Source organism: Toxotes jaculatrix, chromosome 9 (assembly GCF_017976425.1).
Source record: "Toxotes jaculatrix isolate fToxJac2 chromosome 9, fToxJac2.pri, whole genome shotgun sequence".
Lineage (NCBI taxonomy): Eukaryota > Metazoa > Chordata > Actinopteri > Toxotidae > Toxotes > Toxotes jaculatrix.
In genome coordinates, this window is record NC_054402.1 from 3,946,789 (window position 1) to 3,963,674 (window position 16,886).

Here is a 16,886-nt window from a genome sequence, read left to right on the forward strand (position 1 = left end):
TCTCCTCTGTAATGATGGTAAAGACTGATAAATGACCGAGGGCCCATTACACAGAGGGCTCGTATCACCAAACATGTGGCAGGCATCCAGCCTCACACACAAACAGCCCCTGAGATTATTCACTGGCCCGACCGTCACAGCGCACTGCTGCACGTCCCTGCTGCACAATATGAGTCAGTCAGTGTGGCTCCTAAATTTTTAATGGAAATGTAGGAAGGAAGCAGTCAGTGTCCAGAGCAAACTAATAGCTCCAATTTCACAGTGAGAATCCTTCAAACTCCCGTCACCTTTAAACGCAGATGTTTCCAGCACATTCTTTGTAAGAAAGAAGGCTTTTATAACAGAGAGGAGAATTAATTTAAAAGAATTCAATGACAAGGTGTGCAGGTAAATCTTCAGGTCACTGAAGCAACTGCTGTCAATGTTTGCTGAGATTTGGTGTGGGTGGATTTTAATGTAATTTATCTAAATGTCAACCTTCGCAATCTTCCAAAAAAAAACACCATTATTACCACCTGTATTTATGCTTTTTCATACGAAATGGCAGAGGTGGTGAGGTGAGTTTATCAGAAAAGCGCTTATCAGTGAAAACCAGCTTCTCTAAACTTAAACAAGGCCAAAACTGATTCACAGAAATGTAAAAATAACTGACCCATGCACTGAAAATGTCACAGTATTTGGCAACACAGCCACACACCGGTGCATGAAGAACATGACACAGCATAACAGAGCAAGTCAACAACATTACAGATGGTTAAAGAAAAGAAAGAAAAGAAAATCTATTATCAGTGACAAACTGCAAATCTGATTCTGCGTGTCTTCAGAAAGCACTTCTGCGCCCACATTTGCTGCGCTGAGCTTGGTTTTGAGGTCCTGAGTTAATGTGGAGCATAAAATGTTCTAGAAACGAGTAATTAGGCTCTTAAAGACCGATTTTCCTCTTGATTTATTTCACATTAAGTAGCTTAAAAGACACATTTCCTGCTCTGTATATGGTTATCACAAACTGAAAATGTTCTGTATCTGCTTGTTCTGACACTTTATTGAAGCTGCTGAATGCTGACTGTACACAAAGTGAAAAGCTAGAAAGCTAATGCAGCAGAAATTTCATGTACACCATGACTGCACTGTTACATCAGCTGGGAACACTGTAGATGTATTGTGCCTCATTTTATATAATTTTCCCCAAATTCAGGTATTTTTAGCCCTGTAAGCAAACGGCTTGGTTCATATATGGTAACTATAGCAACAACTATTAGATGCATTCCCAGAGTTTGGTTCATGGTTTCCAAATCATATATTCTACTGAACTCTTAACTTTTCATCTTATGCCATCATTAGGTCAACATTACAATATGTCCATTACTTTGGTTTATGACCAAATATTTTCATCATGGCTTTTGTTTTTTGACAGATGTAGTTACTTAATTGTTTTAGTTTTGAGATCGTTTTGCATTAAAAAAAAAAAAACTAAACCTGTGATGACTTTCTAAAATGCAAAACATTGCTATAGATTAAACAAGTGATTTCCAAATGTGTTGAGTCTAGCACCTAGTGTCCTTGTGACATTTCTGTGAGTTATTCTATCATAGAGACACGAGATTAAGAAACATTTGTGCAGCAGAGTTTCATTTTTCTTCCTTTTTACCTCCTTGATGATTTCGGCACCCCTCAGATTTATCTTGTGACCCTTTGGAGGAGCCTGACCCCAAAGTCTGGAACCATTGAATTGAAATAAGTACAATAATATATCAGTGACAGAGGGTGTTTTCTATAGATTGAGTACATTTTACTCTAAACACTCCTGCACTTCCAAAATGTTTTACAGACTTGACCGTGACATTATAAAATTCCCTGTGTGAGTGAGACTATGATTGCTTAATGTTACTTTGCATTTTAAACAGAAGTATCCTGTGGAAATTTTTTTTTTTTTTTTACACGGTCAGCAGGAACAAATTGTCTTAGGGCTGGGGGACACAGGCAGGGTAGGAAGGTCAGGATGCATTGGCAGTGAGTTATATAGAATAAGTGCAGGATTGTCCTTCAACGAGCTGCTGAAAAAAGACATCAGTGCCTGATAACACAACTTTTACATGGGAATAAAGGATCAAAGCGGCTCAGCCTAGCCACTTTAAACTTTAATCAATTCTACCCTCAGCTGACTTATTTTTCATCAAGGTTTGGGAACACAGACTGACATTTTTTGACATTAAGATCCACAGATTTGATCTCCCGCTGTGGCCTTTTCCAAGAGGACATTGCATGTTCTCACTTTGCCCTCCTGGGTGTTTTCTCCCTCTGCCCAAAGACACTCAGGTCGGGAGCTGAGACTAAAAAAACTGCCAGCAGGTACAGGTATGAGTGTGAATGATTGTCTGTCAATCTGTCTGTCAAGTCCTGTGAGGGACTGCTGACCTGTCCACAGGTTTTCTCCTGCAGCCACTCGACTGCTACGCCCCCACCAACGTCTAAAAATAATAAAAAAAAGTAGATAGAGGTGATGAATAAAGGCGCAGAGACCTGTGCTTCAGGAGTACGCCACTAGGTGGCACAAAAGAATACACAAATCTAAACTCTTTGCATGTAGAAATACCAGTAATGATTCAGACTGTAGTCTTCAGACACTGTAAAACACAAAGTGTTGGCGAGTATTTAGTTGTTGGCCGAGCAAACCCATACCACTGTGATATCTGCTGCTGGAGGGGACGGTCAGAGCCATCCTTCCTGTTATCAGTAAAAGGTATTGAATGAAAGCTGATGTACTGATCATATAAATTTAGAGATATAATAGAAAAAGAGTTGTTTGGCTCTGGGTTGGCGCAGCTGCCTGGTGATGAGGAGTCACATCCAGACCATAGGAACAAAGCGGCATACGGCATTTCAGCACAGTTCCGTATGGATGATGTTGAAATGACTGTAGCTGGACTCTCAAAACTTTCATGTGCTGATTTTGCACAAAGCTATTGACACACAAGTGGCCAAAAGCCTTCATTCTGTTTACAGACTCCAGCGCACAAGCAGCGATTCCCCAATCAAGTTAAGCTTAAGAGATGCAAGGTTTATCGAGGACACACATTTTCATTTGTTACACAGGAGCACTCGAGTCTCATCAAAAAAATAAATAAATAAATCAAATTTCAGAGCATGCACACACACCGACCTCAGCCCCAGACGGCCTGGGCTTAGCCCCAGACCTTGTCAGCTGCTAGAAACGCCCCTTGGAAATGGTTGCCACAAAGAAGTCCTGTCATGCTATCTAGGAGTAGACTGTCAAGGCTAAGCTCATCTTCCACCATCTGGCAGCAAAATAACAGCATCTCTGACAATTCTGACAATGGATGTATTCAGGAAAACAGCGGGGAGTGTTTCTCCGAATATAGATATCTGCAGAAAATGACACAAATCAGAGCGACTGGAAAAATCTACCACAGAAACATTTTTCCAACTAAATGCCAGAGAAGATTAGATTCTGCCGCTTCGGTGTCTTTCGTGCAGCAATTTATCATGTGTGCACTGCATGAAAGCGCAGGTAGCGTTTAACATTTTTGCAGAAAATCTACCTGACCTACGGAAAATGTAACTTATTGAAGGGGAACGGGGTTGGAAAGGCCCAAACATGCAAGCGGTGCAGTTTTATATCAGTACTTCTTTCACGCTCAAGCAATCAATTATTCACACGTAGCAGTGACATCAAATTTCTAATGTTCAAGTGTCCAAGAGTTACACAGACATAAAAGTCACATTTCCATAGGAAACACTTCAGACAGGTTTGATTTGGGGGGGGGGGGGGGGGGGGGGGGGGGGGGGGGGTTGGTGAGGGTGATGGTGGGGAGCTGGGGGGGGGGGCTTAGAAATACAACTTACACTGTAAGGACTTTTTTACTTACCCAGTACATATTAAATAATTACAGACAGGGGACCTACTTTAAAGCCAGGGCTGGACTGGGATATTGGTTCAGGTCGGGAATCTAATGTCAGCTCAGATCAGTCTCCACACGTTCACTTCAAAAACATACCTTTATATCTTTTTACTACATATGAAACATCAAATTAGTCAATTGTGCGTCCATATTTAAGGTTACAGGAACAATACGTTTATTATTTTGTGCACTTTTGGAGTGTTTTTCACCTGGTGTTTCCTCAGATCTCTGACTCTGTCCATGCCATAAATTTGTTTTTTGTTTTTTAAACCTACACTCAGATTGTTTGGTACACAAACCTAAAACTAACGCACCCTAATTCAACAGCCCAACAATAAATCCTCCCTTCATGAAGGATATTCTGTTCAGTTTGTGTTTAAACTGTTTCAGAGTGTATTATATATTACACAGAGAGGTATTTCAGGGGTTTTTTTATCTATCCTACCCTCATTGATATAAATGGGGTGGGCAAAATAATAGAAACACCTGTCAACATTCAACAGCTCAGTGCTCAGTGACCAGCAGGTCAGACTGTGATTGTACTGGGCAGCTTCCAGGTGTGAATGTGTGTAACTGTGTGACTGTGATCAGGGTGTTCCCGAAAAATGTACTTCAGAATTATTAAATAAGTACTAAGAAGTGATTCTAAAGTACAGTACAGTACAGTGTAGTTTTCTCCTAAACACCAAACTGTTACCTCCTTATTCATTAACATCTTGTCTTCTTTTTTCCCCCCCAGTTTTCAGTGTTTCCCTCCCAAAGGAACAGCAAACAATAATTCATTTCAAGCTTTCATAACGTCTCGTCTTCTTCCCTTGCACTGAATACAGCGTTAATGTTTCAAGGGCAGTATAATTCATAAAAGGTTTCCCGACTCGTTAGACTGAATAATACTGAGTTACTGGATAAAACAACACTTACACAGTGTTTTCAGTGAAAACTCAACCAGGCCTGACCTTAGAATCAGACAATGATACAGGAGGACGGGGGGACTAAAGGTCTTACTATATGAGAGCAACATAAATAAGTCAGGAGTATGACTGCCTGTCAGACAGTAACTCTATTGAAGAAGATAAAAACAAAACAACTCACACACACGCACACACATGGAGAGCCTTACATGTCTGCCTTCATGTGTCTGAACGAGGTTTGGTGGCTGCTTGCGTGTTTAATTGTAAACCTCGATGCATGTGGAGGAGGCAGCGCCGGCGACGCTCTGAGGAAACATGTGAATCCTGATATCATGTAATAAATCCATTATATTGCATTAAAAATACAACACATCGCCCCACCTCCATTAATATTTCACCCGACGACCCATTTATTGTGAGCTGAGCCGGGACCTCAGACTGACATTACAATGTTAAATCCCACGGCAGCTCCTGTTCTCTGGTATAAGTGGCTGCACAGCGTTTTCCTGTGAGACTCTTACCTGTGACACTTGTTTCTGCTCTGAACTAGACTTTGTAATACATCAGGTAATGCATAATAATTGAGTTGACAGTACATTTATTTGGGCCTGAGTGTATTTGAGTGTTGTCATTAGGGAGTTTTTGGAAGGTTTTTCTTTCTTTTTTTTTTTTTTTTTGGTATACAGTAGATAGAGTCAATCAGTGTGTAATGTAAGTGAACAGTTTGTGCTAGTTTTAGGAGAAAATAGAATGAAAAAGGAAAGAAAAGCCAAGAAAAAAGGTCCAAACATTTCATGGTTACAGCTTCTTAGTATGTGCTGTGTTTTTATTTTATTTAAAAATATATTTCAGGTTTCAATTACCCGCATTGCTTGGACAAAAGGTACCAATCTGGGATCTGGGATTTGAATTGTGATGGGAATTTTCAGGATGTCTACAATCCAAGCAATCGATTGATTAACTGTGAAAATAATTTGGAGATTGATCCATGATGAAAATAATCATTAGTGGTAGCCTTGTGTGAAATAGTTCAAATTAGCTTCACCTCAAGCAGCTACAACATTAAAATGCTGCTTACAGATTATTGCATGAGTAATGATCATCTGACACAGATATTAAAAAAACATAACACTCAGGGAGCGTTGTTCAATACTTCCAGTGTTTTCTTGTTTGTATTTACATACTTTTACTTCAGTAACAATGTCAATGCAGAACTTTTACTAGTAATGAAGTATTAGTACTTTTACTTGAACAAAGGATCTGAATACACCTCGTCCACCACTGCTTGGATTGCAGGACTAAAACAGAACAGTTTACCTGACTAATCAATAACAGATATTTGTTGATTGACGAGCTGCAGTTGAGGTTTCTGTTGCCAGGGGGCGACACCGAGCAGCTCAGGCAGGTGAATAAGCTCCTGTGCAGTTTACTGCGAGAGAAGAGGACGAAGTGGCGACACACGCTCAGACACAGGCGCGTAGCAGAAGTAAGACAAGGCTGGGTTCAGTAGAGAAATGAAAGAAAAAGGAAGCCTGAGCGCTTTGTTCCTTCCTCCGGTTTGAGGAGTAAAGGCGAGCGGAGCCACCGGTGCGCTCTGTGATGTCAGCCGCCGTTTGTAGGCGGGATGGGAAGAGGAGAGGAAGCTTTACTCCGCACACGTTTACTCTCCGTGTCTCTGTACCTGAGGACAATTAAGCAGCAGTTTGGGAAGTGAAGCGAGTGTTTGGTGTCAACTTTAAAGAAGCTCCCGTCCGCTGGAGACGCCGGTGGATGTTGCGCCATGGAGATAAAGACGAGACTTCGAGCTGTGCTGATGTTCATATGGATTTTTCAAGGTAAGCCAATTAATTCACTCGATGCTCATTAAACCGCGAGCTGCTGCAAGCGGCGGCCTTTGAGTGAAACCAGAGCCCAGTGGATGTTTATTGGCATTAAAGAAAGTGAAACACGTGTATTTCAAACATTTTTGTTTGTTTGTTTGTTTTGAGGAAACATTTCATGGTTTCTCCTAAAAGCTTTTCCTGTTACCAAACTTACAAAGAAAACAACTCAAATCTTCTTTTAACCAGCTTGTTCCATACAGATTAGTGGGGTTTTAGGGTTAATTATGATGAATGAAGTCAGTAAAGTGAAATACAGCTCAGTGAGAGGCTGAAGTGTGTCCTGCGCCTGTGTGACCTTTCACACAGGCTCCAGATTTTGATCCACTTTGCTTTAAATCCTGAGCGAGTGTAAATTCATTCAAATGACTCAGATTCATTCCCAGAAGAAGAAGGCTTATTGGCAGTTATGAGAAGCTATTAGCTTGCACAGATCTGAGCCCCCCCCAAACCCTTTCTTTTTTTCTTCCATGCTCCAGCAAAATTTTGAATTCAAATGCAGGAACAAGCACGCTGACAATTCATGAAATATGTAATTTTTATCGCTGTGAATTCCTCAGTGGCTGCGGCTGCTTGTGTTTTTACTAGAGGTCCCCTTTTAAGCACACAGCAGAGTACTCTTCATCTTAAGAGGGCATAATGCTGTTGCATGGTTGAATACTCTGAAATGAGTTTCAAGGAAGTCTGATGTTTTTTTTTTTCTTTCTTTCTTTTGATGGTTATTGTCCCCTGTGAGGTTAAAAATAATATAAAAGCACGGGTCTACCTGAGAGAGCTGATGTCATTTTAAAGATTCTGGACAAGAAGTCCCACCTGTCACATTTAGGAAAAAAAAAGGCTGCTTAAGTAACATAATGGTTTTACAGTTTCAAAGTCCTGCATTAAATATTGGCTTTGAACTGGAATGGCTTGTATGCACATAGTTAGCTATGAACTAATAACATTTCAAGTTAATTGGCAGAATAACTTGTGAATTATGCTGCAAATTTACACCACTAACGTGTCAAAATGAAACATTACAGTTTAAATATTTTGCATAGCTTTTATAGTGGAACAGTAACTGGCTATAAAAAGAGTTTTGGAACTGTAAACATTTTATTTGGAGCCAAAACAGGGAGCCATTTTCCAGCTGGATGTTATTTCTCCACATTATCACAAACTCATACAAATATATTGATTAAATATGATCAGTTTTCCTCTTTTTAAACACATATCTGCATCATTCAGGCTCTACTCCAAAAAAAAAAAACCTTTAGGCTCCTCTGACTTGGCCGATCTTGTTGCTGTCAGCTGTGCCGCTGCATCATTTCTTACCAGATGTTAGCTTTCCTCCAGTGTGGAAATCAGAGATTGTTACAGCTTGTGTCTTTTATGTCAGGATGTATTTGGTTCAAACTCCCGATTTCACTGAGGAGCAGCTTTGGAAAAGACAAAAAGGGGGACATCATATCCATCTTCAACTTACTTTTGCATGCTGAAGTTACTTAGAAAGCATTTATATTTCATTCCTCAACAATGCAGAGGACATGCGCGTTAAAATCTGTGTTGTTCTTATGGGCTTCATCATGGAAGCTGCTGTGGCGTGACGTTACATCTGCCATCCTTTGATTTGGTGTAACTGCTAAATGGAATGAAACAAATGAATGAACTCGATTTGTGGCTCACTGACAAGCAACTACAGCCGCTTCCTGTTCTGATGATCGAATGGATTTCTTCATTTGCATGATGGATTTCTTTTCATGGTTCTGACAGCAGCTAAGTAGCCTGTCAAAAGCCAATCCTGCCTGTCAGAAACTTCAGAATTAGACATTCGAGAAACCGCAGCACTAAACTGAAGGGCCTGTCTGTCCGCTAGAACTTCAAATGAGCCAAGAAGACTCAGCTTGTATTAATGAAACACAGCAGCTCATTGGCTTTGCATGAGAAGATCCATACTGTCGCTAATTGGCTACTAAACGTTAAAATAAATCTCTTAATACCCAGCTGCCTCTGGGATCCTTTTGTTTCTGCTGATCTGAGACAGACCATGGACCTTTTTTTTAAGTTTTGCTACCAATGAATCACATTCTACTTATTCAGTACCATATATTATGTCCATGCTGTTACATGCTACTGCTGCCAATCAGATAGCTCAAATTGGCCTGAGGACAGTGACAAGGTGACTTGGCACCCAGTAGTCTGTTTGTAGAGTCAGGTTAGCATGCCAGTCCTCCCCCCTCCCGATGTAAATGCCTTTCTCTTTAGCCCGGCTATTAAAATATTGTCATGTCCTCAGCTGATTGTGTTCAGTGACGGCTGGTTTATAAGGAGACAGGAGCCACTTGGCTCTGGTGTAAGCTGATGTTTGTGAGCCAGCTATATCCCTTTTCACAGAATAACTCACAGAGCTTAGGGTAATTCTGATTATGTATCGCGTGATTAACTAAACAAGAAATTAAACGGCCGTGGTCCGGTGTTTGGAGCAAACAGCGTTCCCGGCAGGCTGCTGCATGAGAATTAACGATCTGTGCAAAGCCAGAGAACGGAGTCTCAGAGATCTGGGAGATATCTGGAAGTCAAAGTCAAAGTACTTCTCGATTCCAAAGTATTTGTGTGAACGTGTGGTTATTAAAATAGCAGAATGCCCGCTGTTTAAGTGACGCTCGCACATGAACGAGTTGGGCTATGAGCTGATGTAACCTGTCTTTGTGCGTTGTTGTGGCAAACTACATGTGCACATCAAAGTTTGGTTGTTTCTCGTTGTCCTTAATGGGGTTAGAAAGGACAACGGGATATAAAGACATATAAAGATTTCACTGAATAGTTGCCTGTGTTATGAAGCGATACGTGCTGGTTCCTGATTGGTCAGAGCCGTAGGACTGATAAGCTTCAGGGTCATTTGCTGCCCCCGGTGTATTTGAACGTCATTCATTCAACGTCCAGTGTTTTTGTTTTTATCTTGTTATATCAGCTGTTTCAAGGAATGCCAAGGAATGACTCCTACTGGTCATATTAACTTGATGATGAAGTTTTCTGAATTCATTTTAGGGCTCTAACTTAAAATTCTAATTATCATTTAATCTGCTCTGTATTTCTTATGTGTTGTGGAAAAAAATGCCCAAGGTGATAGCCCAAGTCTAAACCTTTACGATATTCAGTTTACGGTAATATATACTAGAGAATGTTCACCTAATAAGCCAAAAACCATTAAAAGCAAAGGTGTCCGTTGTCATTCTTCCTCGTCACCAGTACAGTCTGCTGCTGAGAAAACATCCTGACGCTGTACATCTTCTGAGTCACTTCATTGAGCTGAATTTATCTTCTCTGGCTCAAACCGGTAAATTGCCACCAGCTTCACACACGGTTGCATTTGTTAGGCTGACACATACCTTAGTGTGGGTGTTCCTAATTGACCACAGTCCAGTCTGTGTACCATGAACACCCCGAGGACCCCTGTAGAGGCTACAGACACTGATTGGAGGCAGAAAGAGCCAAAGCTACCTAAAGGGTTCTCTCATGTAAAACTAGGTCAAATTAATTGGCTCACTCTCGCGCGGACAGTGATGCTCAGATTTTTATGTTCCCACACACAACAGCTGCTGCGTGTTCGACTTCATACTGACACGGATGCATCAAAACACCAAGTTATCCGTGCTGATTTTCCAGTGACAGTGACAGTAGTGGAGGTCGACAGGCGTTGATTGGAGCTTTGCGTGACGGCTCATTGAGCTAATGTGACTTTGAGGCAGGTGATCAAAACAACCTGAGTGTGCTGAGGTAATGTTGATTGATTTTAGAGTATGTTAACAGTGACGCAGTAGAGATTTTTACACTCAGTTACATAAACTCTGCCTCATTACGGTGGATGCAGGTCATTTGAAACTTAAATTTTATTTACCAAGGTCTTCAATATTTTTACTTTCCTGCCGTAGACAGTTTGCTTTGCTTTGTAATCGAGCCATGCACGTTTTAGCTGATGCACATTAAATGAACAGTCCGTGTTTCCCCCCCGTTACAGCACACAGTGTTAACGACTATGCTCACAAACTAATCAGCGTTTTGCTTGCTGGATGTCTTGCTTTGATGTTAGGTACACGAAGCGCGTTAGTGATTTGCTATCCACAGCACACTTTAACAGCCCAATCACACTCTTCATTGTGCTGCTCAGTGAGGAATGATTTGGAGGCATTTTAGCAATAACTTCATCCTCCTGACTGAAGAAAACGTTTAGAGAAGAAGACACAAAATGTACAGATGTCACCAGCTCACTTCTGTAACCGTGGCTGTAGAAGCTCTTTGGCTTCTTTATGTTTTTTGTCTAAAAACCTGTCCAACTAATCTCGTGATATGTTTATCTAATCCGATCAGATATTAATATCTTTATGGAACAGCTGCAGATACTGCGTAAGATTTGAACCGGCTGAAATGAGCTTCTCATGTCAAATGCAACAGATGTGGCAGGTTGTAAAAAGACAGAAGCCAGGTGCATTATGTGGTAGATACCCATGCTGGTAAGACATATACAACATATACTGTGCTGAATATATTTTGCTTTTATTTTAGATTTAGATTTTACTTTGGATTTTACTGGCCACCTGTTATGATTTTATTTAGATTTCCCAGTTTATACAGTGTACATCAAATAAATTTACCCTCCACCTCCATATCTTCATGTGTAGTCATCTCAAATTAAGAACATGAATTATGTATGAACATATCATATGTCATAAATAAGTCTTTGAATATTGAGTACACGAGTAATAGTTTTAGATTTAAAGGCCAATGTTAAGGTCTTGAAATGTATTAATGCAGGGGTGGGCAAACTTTTCCACAAAGGGCCGGTGTGGCTGCAGGTTTTTGTTCCAACCAAGCAGCAGCACACCAGACTTGACTCATTTAATCAACTGATCTCAGTCTTCAGACAGTTGATTGGTCAAACTGTGTGCTCTTCATTGGTTGGAACAAAAACCTGCAGCCACACCGGCCCTTTGTGGACAGGTTTGACACCCCTGTATTAATGTATTTTATATTTATGTTTTGTTTTTAAATCTCACAGTTCAGAGATAATGTGTCATCACAAGAGATGCTGAGACGCTGCTCTGTGGTTAGCTGCAGAGGTGGTGAGATCCTCTGCAGCTAACCACAGAGCAGAAGCCGCTGCATATTCTGTGTTCTGTTAGTTAATTACATCCACCTGTAAACCTACCTACAGAATGACTGAGTCAAATGCAGGTTGTAGTGTAATTAAACTTAAATATTCAATGCAGTGAATCATAATGAAGTCCAGGCTGATTGAGAGAGTGGTGGTGCAGCCTGACATGTGACCCCCCTCCCGCCCCCGGCACCTCTCCATCCATGCTCCATCTCCATGAGACTAATGATGTGGCCAGTGGAGACCAGTCAGGTCTGGGCGCCAGAGAGATGAGACACTTCCACCTCAGTCTTCCCACTCTGCCTCAGTCTTGCCTTAGCTACAGCACCTTCTCAGCATTTGAATCAGACATTCTGCAAAGGAAAAAGCGTCCAAATGAGATGTGTTGAGTTTGTTCTAGCTGGCGGTTTCCCCGCCGATCGTAGCCCATAAATGATGCATCTCGGAGGATTGTGTCATTTACACTCCAGGCGTAGGCGAGGGTCGTTATGATTTAGACCAGGTGCACTCTGAGAAAATGGCACACACTAATCACATACATTCCCTCTGTAAACGAGACCTTTGCTCTCGGTAGAAACCAGTGTGCGAACTCCACACGTACGCAATGCAAGGCCACTAACTAACATCTGCAGCGGCATTTGATTTGCCAGGAGGCATTTATGTTGAGATTAGAGACAAAGAAATCCTATTATTGTTGGTGCTCATGGCTGGAGAACCTGTTAACCTGCTGAAATTAATTTTCAGGCAATTTCTGCGGTTCATCACTCCGTTCCTCCATCTGAAAATCAGCGTCAGAACTGTAATTGCAAGATGCTGTTACACTTCTTTTTCTTTTAAAAAGCAGTATGACTGTAAAAAAAAAATGTGTTTCATCAGCATTTTAAAATGTTTGCCTTTATCCAAAGAGTAAGATTGATTTTCAGGGGTAAAAGGCGTGAAAACCACTCGTCTGCAAAGAAGGAAAAAAGAAATAAAAGTCTTTATTCTTTTGACTTTGTAGTGCAGGTGGGAAATGGGCTGTCACTAAGAGGCTACAAGATTATAGCCCTGTTTGGTGGTTATAGTAAAGCAAAAGGAGATGGGATTTTTTTTTTTTTCACTATGGTGTCATAGGGTTGGATGGGTTTTCTGCCAAGCTATACTGGTGATAGGTTTGTTTTAAAATGGTAGATGATAGCTTTTTTCCAACATATGTAAAAGGACAGAATTGGTGTGTTTGGAAGCAGGATGGCTTCTGTCTGAGCAGAGATGAGAGATTAGTATTCATTGAGGAGTGAGAGGCATCCTTGCTCCTTTCTCCTGTTGCTCGACTGTCTCGACAGATGGAGGGGAGGGTTGTCGTGGCCAGATTAATGCTGTCATCTGGTTTGAGGTGTAACCTGGCCTCGCAGGCTTCAGGCGTGGTTATGTGAGGCTAAAGAAGGTCCCTCAGGTCAATCCTGCAGTGGCGAGGCAACTCGACCGCACAGGCTGCAGTTAGTCCTCCTCACAGATTAAAACTGCATTACACTGTGCCTCTGTAATGTTACTCTGTCTCATGTAATGCACTCTTCAAGGAAAGCTTGCCTTTTTATTTTTCTTTACTGAGGATTTACTGACAGTGAAATAATGAAGTTTCGTCTGAGATCTGTGTGATTTTTACCTGTTTTAAAAGTAATGATTTCACTCTGCAGTGTTGGTGTTGGAACCCTCTGATTTTTCATCTAGAGCCGTTATGAGCATGTTGGCATTCTGACATTAATATTTACAGTAAGTCGAAGCAGAGCATTGCCTAAGCACAGCCTCGCAGAGCTGCTAGCGTCGCTGTGGTCTCTTGGTCTTGTTTCTCTTTCCCTTAGTTATGGAGCAACATTATCCTTAACTTGGAGTCATGTTTTTGGCCACATGGTGAACATAAGTGCAATGTTCATTCTCTTTTAACCTCAGTCACAGTGCAATGAGGTGACACAGTAAAGAGGTGGAGTTTGATTGGTCCACCTGTGTTTATTCTGAGCGCTGATTGGTTCTTTGCAGGTTGAACCTTATGGCTTCGGAGATGGATCTTTTTCTGGTTTCAAATTTTAGGGTCATTAATGCATAAATCTAAAAAAACAAAAACAAAACAAAACCTAAACCATGTGAGCTATAAAAACTATTGCCACATGGCTGACTAATTTTTGACAAAATATGTTGACTATTTTCTTTGCTTAACCTCATCTGCTCACCACAGGTGTTACAACAGATCCTCGTGGAATGGCCTTTTGTTGTTTCAATGAATCTCCTCGCTTAGTTTTTCCCAGCCCTCGAGTGTTTATTGGAGCTGTAACATCAATTTAGTTTGTGGATCAAATTTTCATTCTGTTTGGTCCCTCTGGCGGTGGTGAGGGAATTGCCATTAGAATTAATACCTCGGGGCGCTGATGCTCAAAATAGAAACAACCTACCAAGCAGAATACGAAGCCAAACAGTGTTTTATAATCTCAGTGATCTGTCAAACCCTGGAATAATTGGCTCTTTGGGATGACTGAGAATTGAAGCCGCGCAGAGTAATGACCTTACCATCACTTGAAGTGACACTCCTGTCTGTAAGCCTCTCCAGATGTCATTAGTATGACCAGGGAGGTTTGATAAGAGAAATTTCTCCTTGGCATCATCACTAATATTAGCGTTTCTGCAAAGACTGTATTCCTATCCAGGTGAGATTCATTTTACACACACCAGCAAGTTCCTGAGAGAATCTTAATTCTCCATTTAGTGAGGAACAGAACTATATTACAAACGAGTTCAAACGAGCCCATTATAATCTCCCACATCCCAAGACAATGTCCTCAAATGTCTTGTTTTGTCTGCTCAGGTGTCCAAAACCCAAAGATCTTCAATTTTTTTCTCCAAGAAAATACAATCCCGCAAATATTGGCTTTAAAAAAAGACTAAAATGATCATTAGAAGAAGATTCAGCATAGTTGTCAGTTAATTTTCTGTCGATCACTGCAGCTTTTTACTGTCATGTAGTTGTAAGCTGATGTGTTTCTTAATGTATTTGATGATGACTGCAGCACCTCCAGTGGCAACAATAACCGGAGGCTGGAGTTGAATGAGAATACAGCAAAACTCAAACCATTTATTAAGTGTATTTCTGCATCTAAAGGCTCAATAGAAAACACAGTCATTTATCCTGCCGCTGTTTCTCATGTTGTCACTGACACTGAAAATTTACTTTTCTGTCATTTAGGGCCAGAGTTAGTGATTTTCCCAGAGGTCAGGATTGAACCCATTGGAATGGGATTAGTTTCTCCTCAGTAGGAAGAGTGTTTTAATTATGACTGGAGCCATTTTTGAAAATTTCAATCTTGCCCAGAGCCATTTTTTTTTTCCATTTTTCCTTCTTGACCACACAGTATTCATTCCTGCCTCAATTCCTGAGAATGTTTTGCTGGTTGCTCCTGGTCTTACATTACAGTAAATTTTAGGTTTTGGGGATTTGAACATTTTGTTGAAATTAATAAGATATTTGAGGACGTCACCTCAGAATTCCGTGATGTTGTGTGTTTTATCTTGATTAATTGTTAATAATAGCCATTAAATGCACACCTTTGTTTTACGAGGTACCTACTTACCTCATTATGGTTAATTTCAAATGAGAAGTTTTGTGGTGGCTAAAATACATACACTCCACTGCCATATATTCACATGTTGACTGAAAATGGCTGTTATGTATCTGCTGTGCTTAAAGATCGTCTACATGTGGCAGAAGAAAAAGAGTGAAACTTTATAAATAAGAACTGGTTCACTAACTATTAGCATACAGCAGATATAGATTATACTGAATATAAACATTAAAAGTTATTTTAATAAACTCTTCTTTAAGTCCACTCTACTTTCTCTGGTACCATGTGTGCATGAAAGTCTGAAACCATGTTAACAGACAGTTTGCTTACACAGCAGCTGGGTTGTAAACCTGTGCAGCTGTTTTATAGCCACTCTTAAATAGTTGTGATTGTTGAAAGTAGCTTTTCAAATGATAGAATTTTTATCTCAACTGAAATTAAATTAGCTTACATGTGTCCAAAAACATGAACTGCTTTGTTGAGCCCTCTCCTGTATCTCTGTCACCAAAGTGGCAGCAGACAGTTGTGCATTAAGTTACATATATTGATGTCTATAGAGTGAGTCTTACCTCTCTCTCTCTCTCTTTCTCTATATATATATTTTTTATATATATATATTTTTTCTCCCAGGAGGGGAATTTTCTCATTTCTATTTCGAGCCCAGAGGTTGGTTGGTCCTCTAAATTGATCTGACGAACACAGCTGCTTCTCAGGAACCTGCTCAGACCTGATAAGCACAGCAGCCGTGGCACCTTTACCGGCAAAGCTCAGACATCAAATATGCTTCATTTCAGATGGTGAACATGAAGTCATAAACTTTCTCTGGTATCAGGTCTACCACGAAAATGTAGAATTTATCCTGGGACTGGTGAGACATAGGAGGAATGGTTCAGCCCTGAAAGCTGCACCTGGCTGTGTGCAGCACATACAGTGTGACATACTACAGACTGTTATATTCATCCTATCGCTGTTTCACATTTCGGATGTGTTGACCTATGCTCTGCACACAAGATACGTAAAGTCATTTCCATTTTTTGACATATGACTCCTCTCTGTGAAACACCTTCCACTAGATTCAGAGAAACGAGGGAAAAAAAAACCCTAATTCTGCTTTGACAAATTCCACAAAAAAATCATACCAGCAGGCTTTTATTTAGGTAGTTTCCCACCATGTATTTGTTCTCTAAAGAGCTGCTCAGATTATTATTTGATGTCTGTATTTTTTCAGGACAGCTTCTTTTCACAGTTGCATTGCTTGTTGTGTAGGTCTCTTAGTAGCAGAACTTGTGGTATTTTCAAACCGACAGTCTCCCCTCGCTGTACAGTGAGACAGGAAGGAGGTTTACTGACTAACTTAATTTTGCCAGGTTAAATTCTGAACATGTGCTAGATCTTTGCTGAAAGCCCTCAGCCATCCACGATAAAATCTCCACCAAGGGACTGACCCTGATGGCTGC

The 16,886-nt window shown here is 40.7% G+C and overlaps 1 protein-coding gene across 1 annotated transcript in view; it reads left to right on the top strand.

Annotated features, from left to right (window-relative positions):
- Positions 1–6,611: 6,611 nt before the first annotated feature.
- esamb (endothelial cell adhesion molecule b) overlaps positions 6,612–16,886 on the top strand; it is a 36,459-nt gene continuing 26,184 nt past the window's right edge. The window contains exon 1 of the mRNA XM_041046787.1: positions 6,612–6,666. Within this exon, the coding sequence (XP_040902721.1) occupies positions 6,612–6,666 (55 nt within the window). The remainder of the gene's footprint in view (positions 6,667–16,886) is intronic.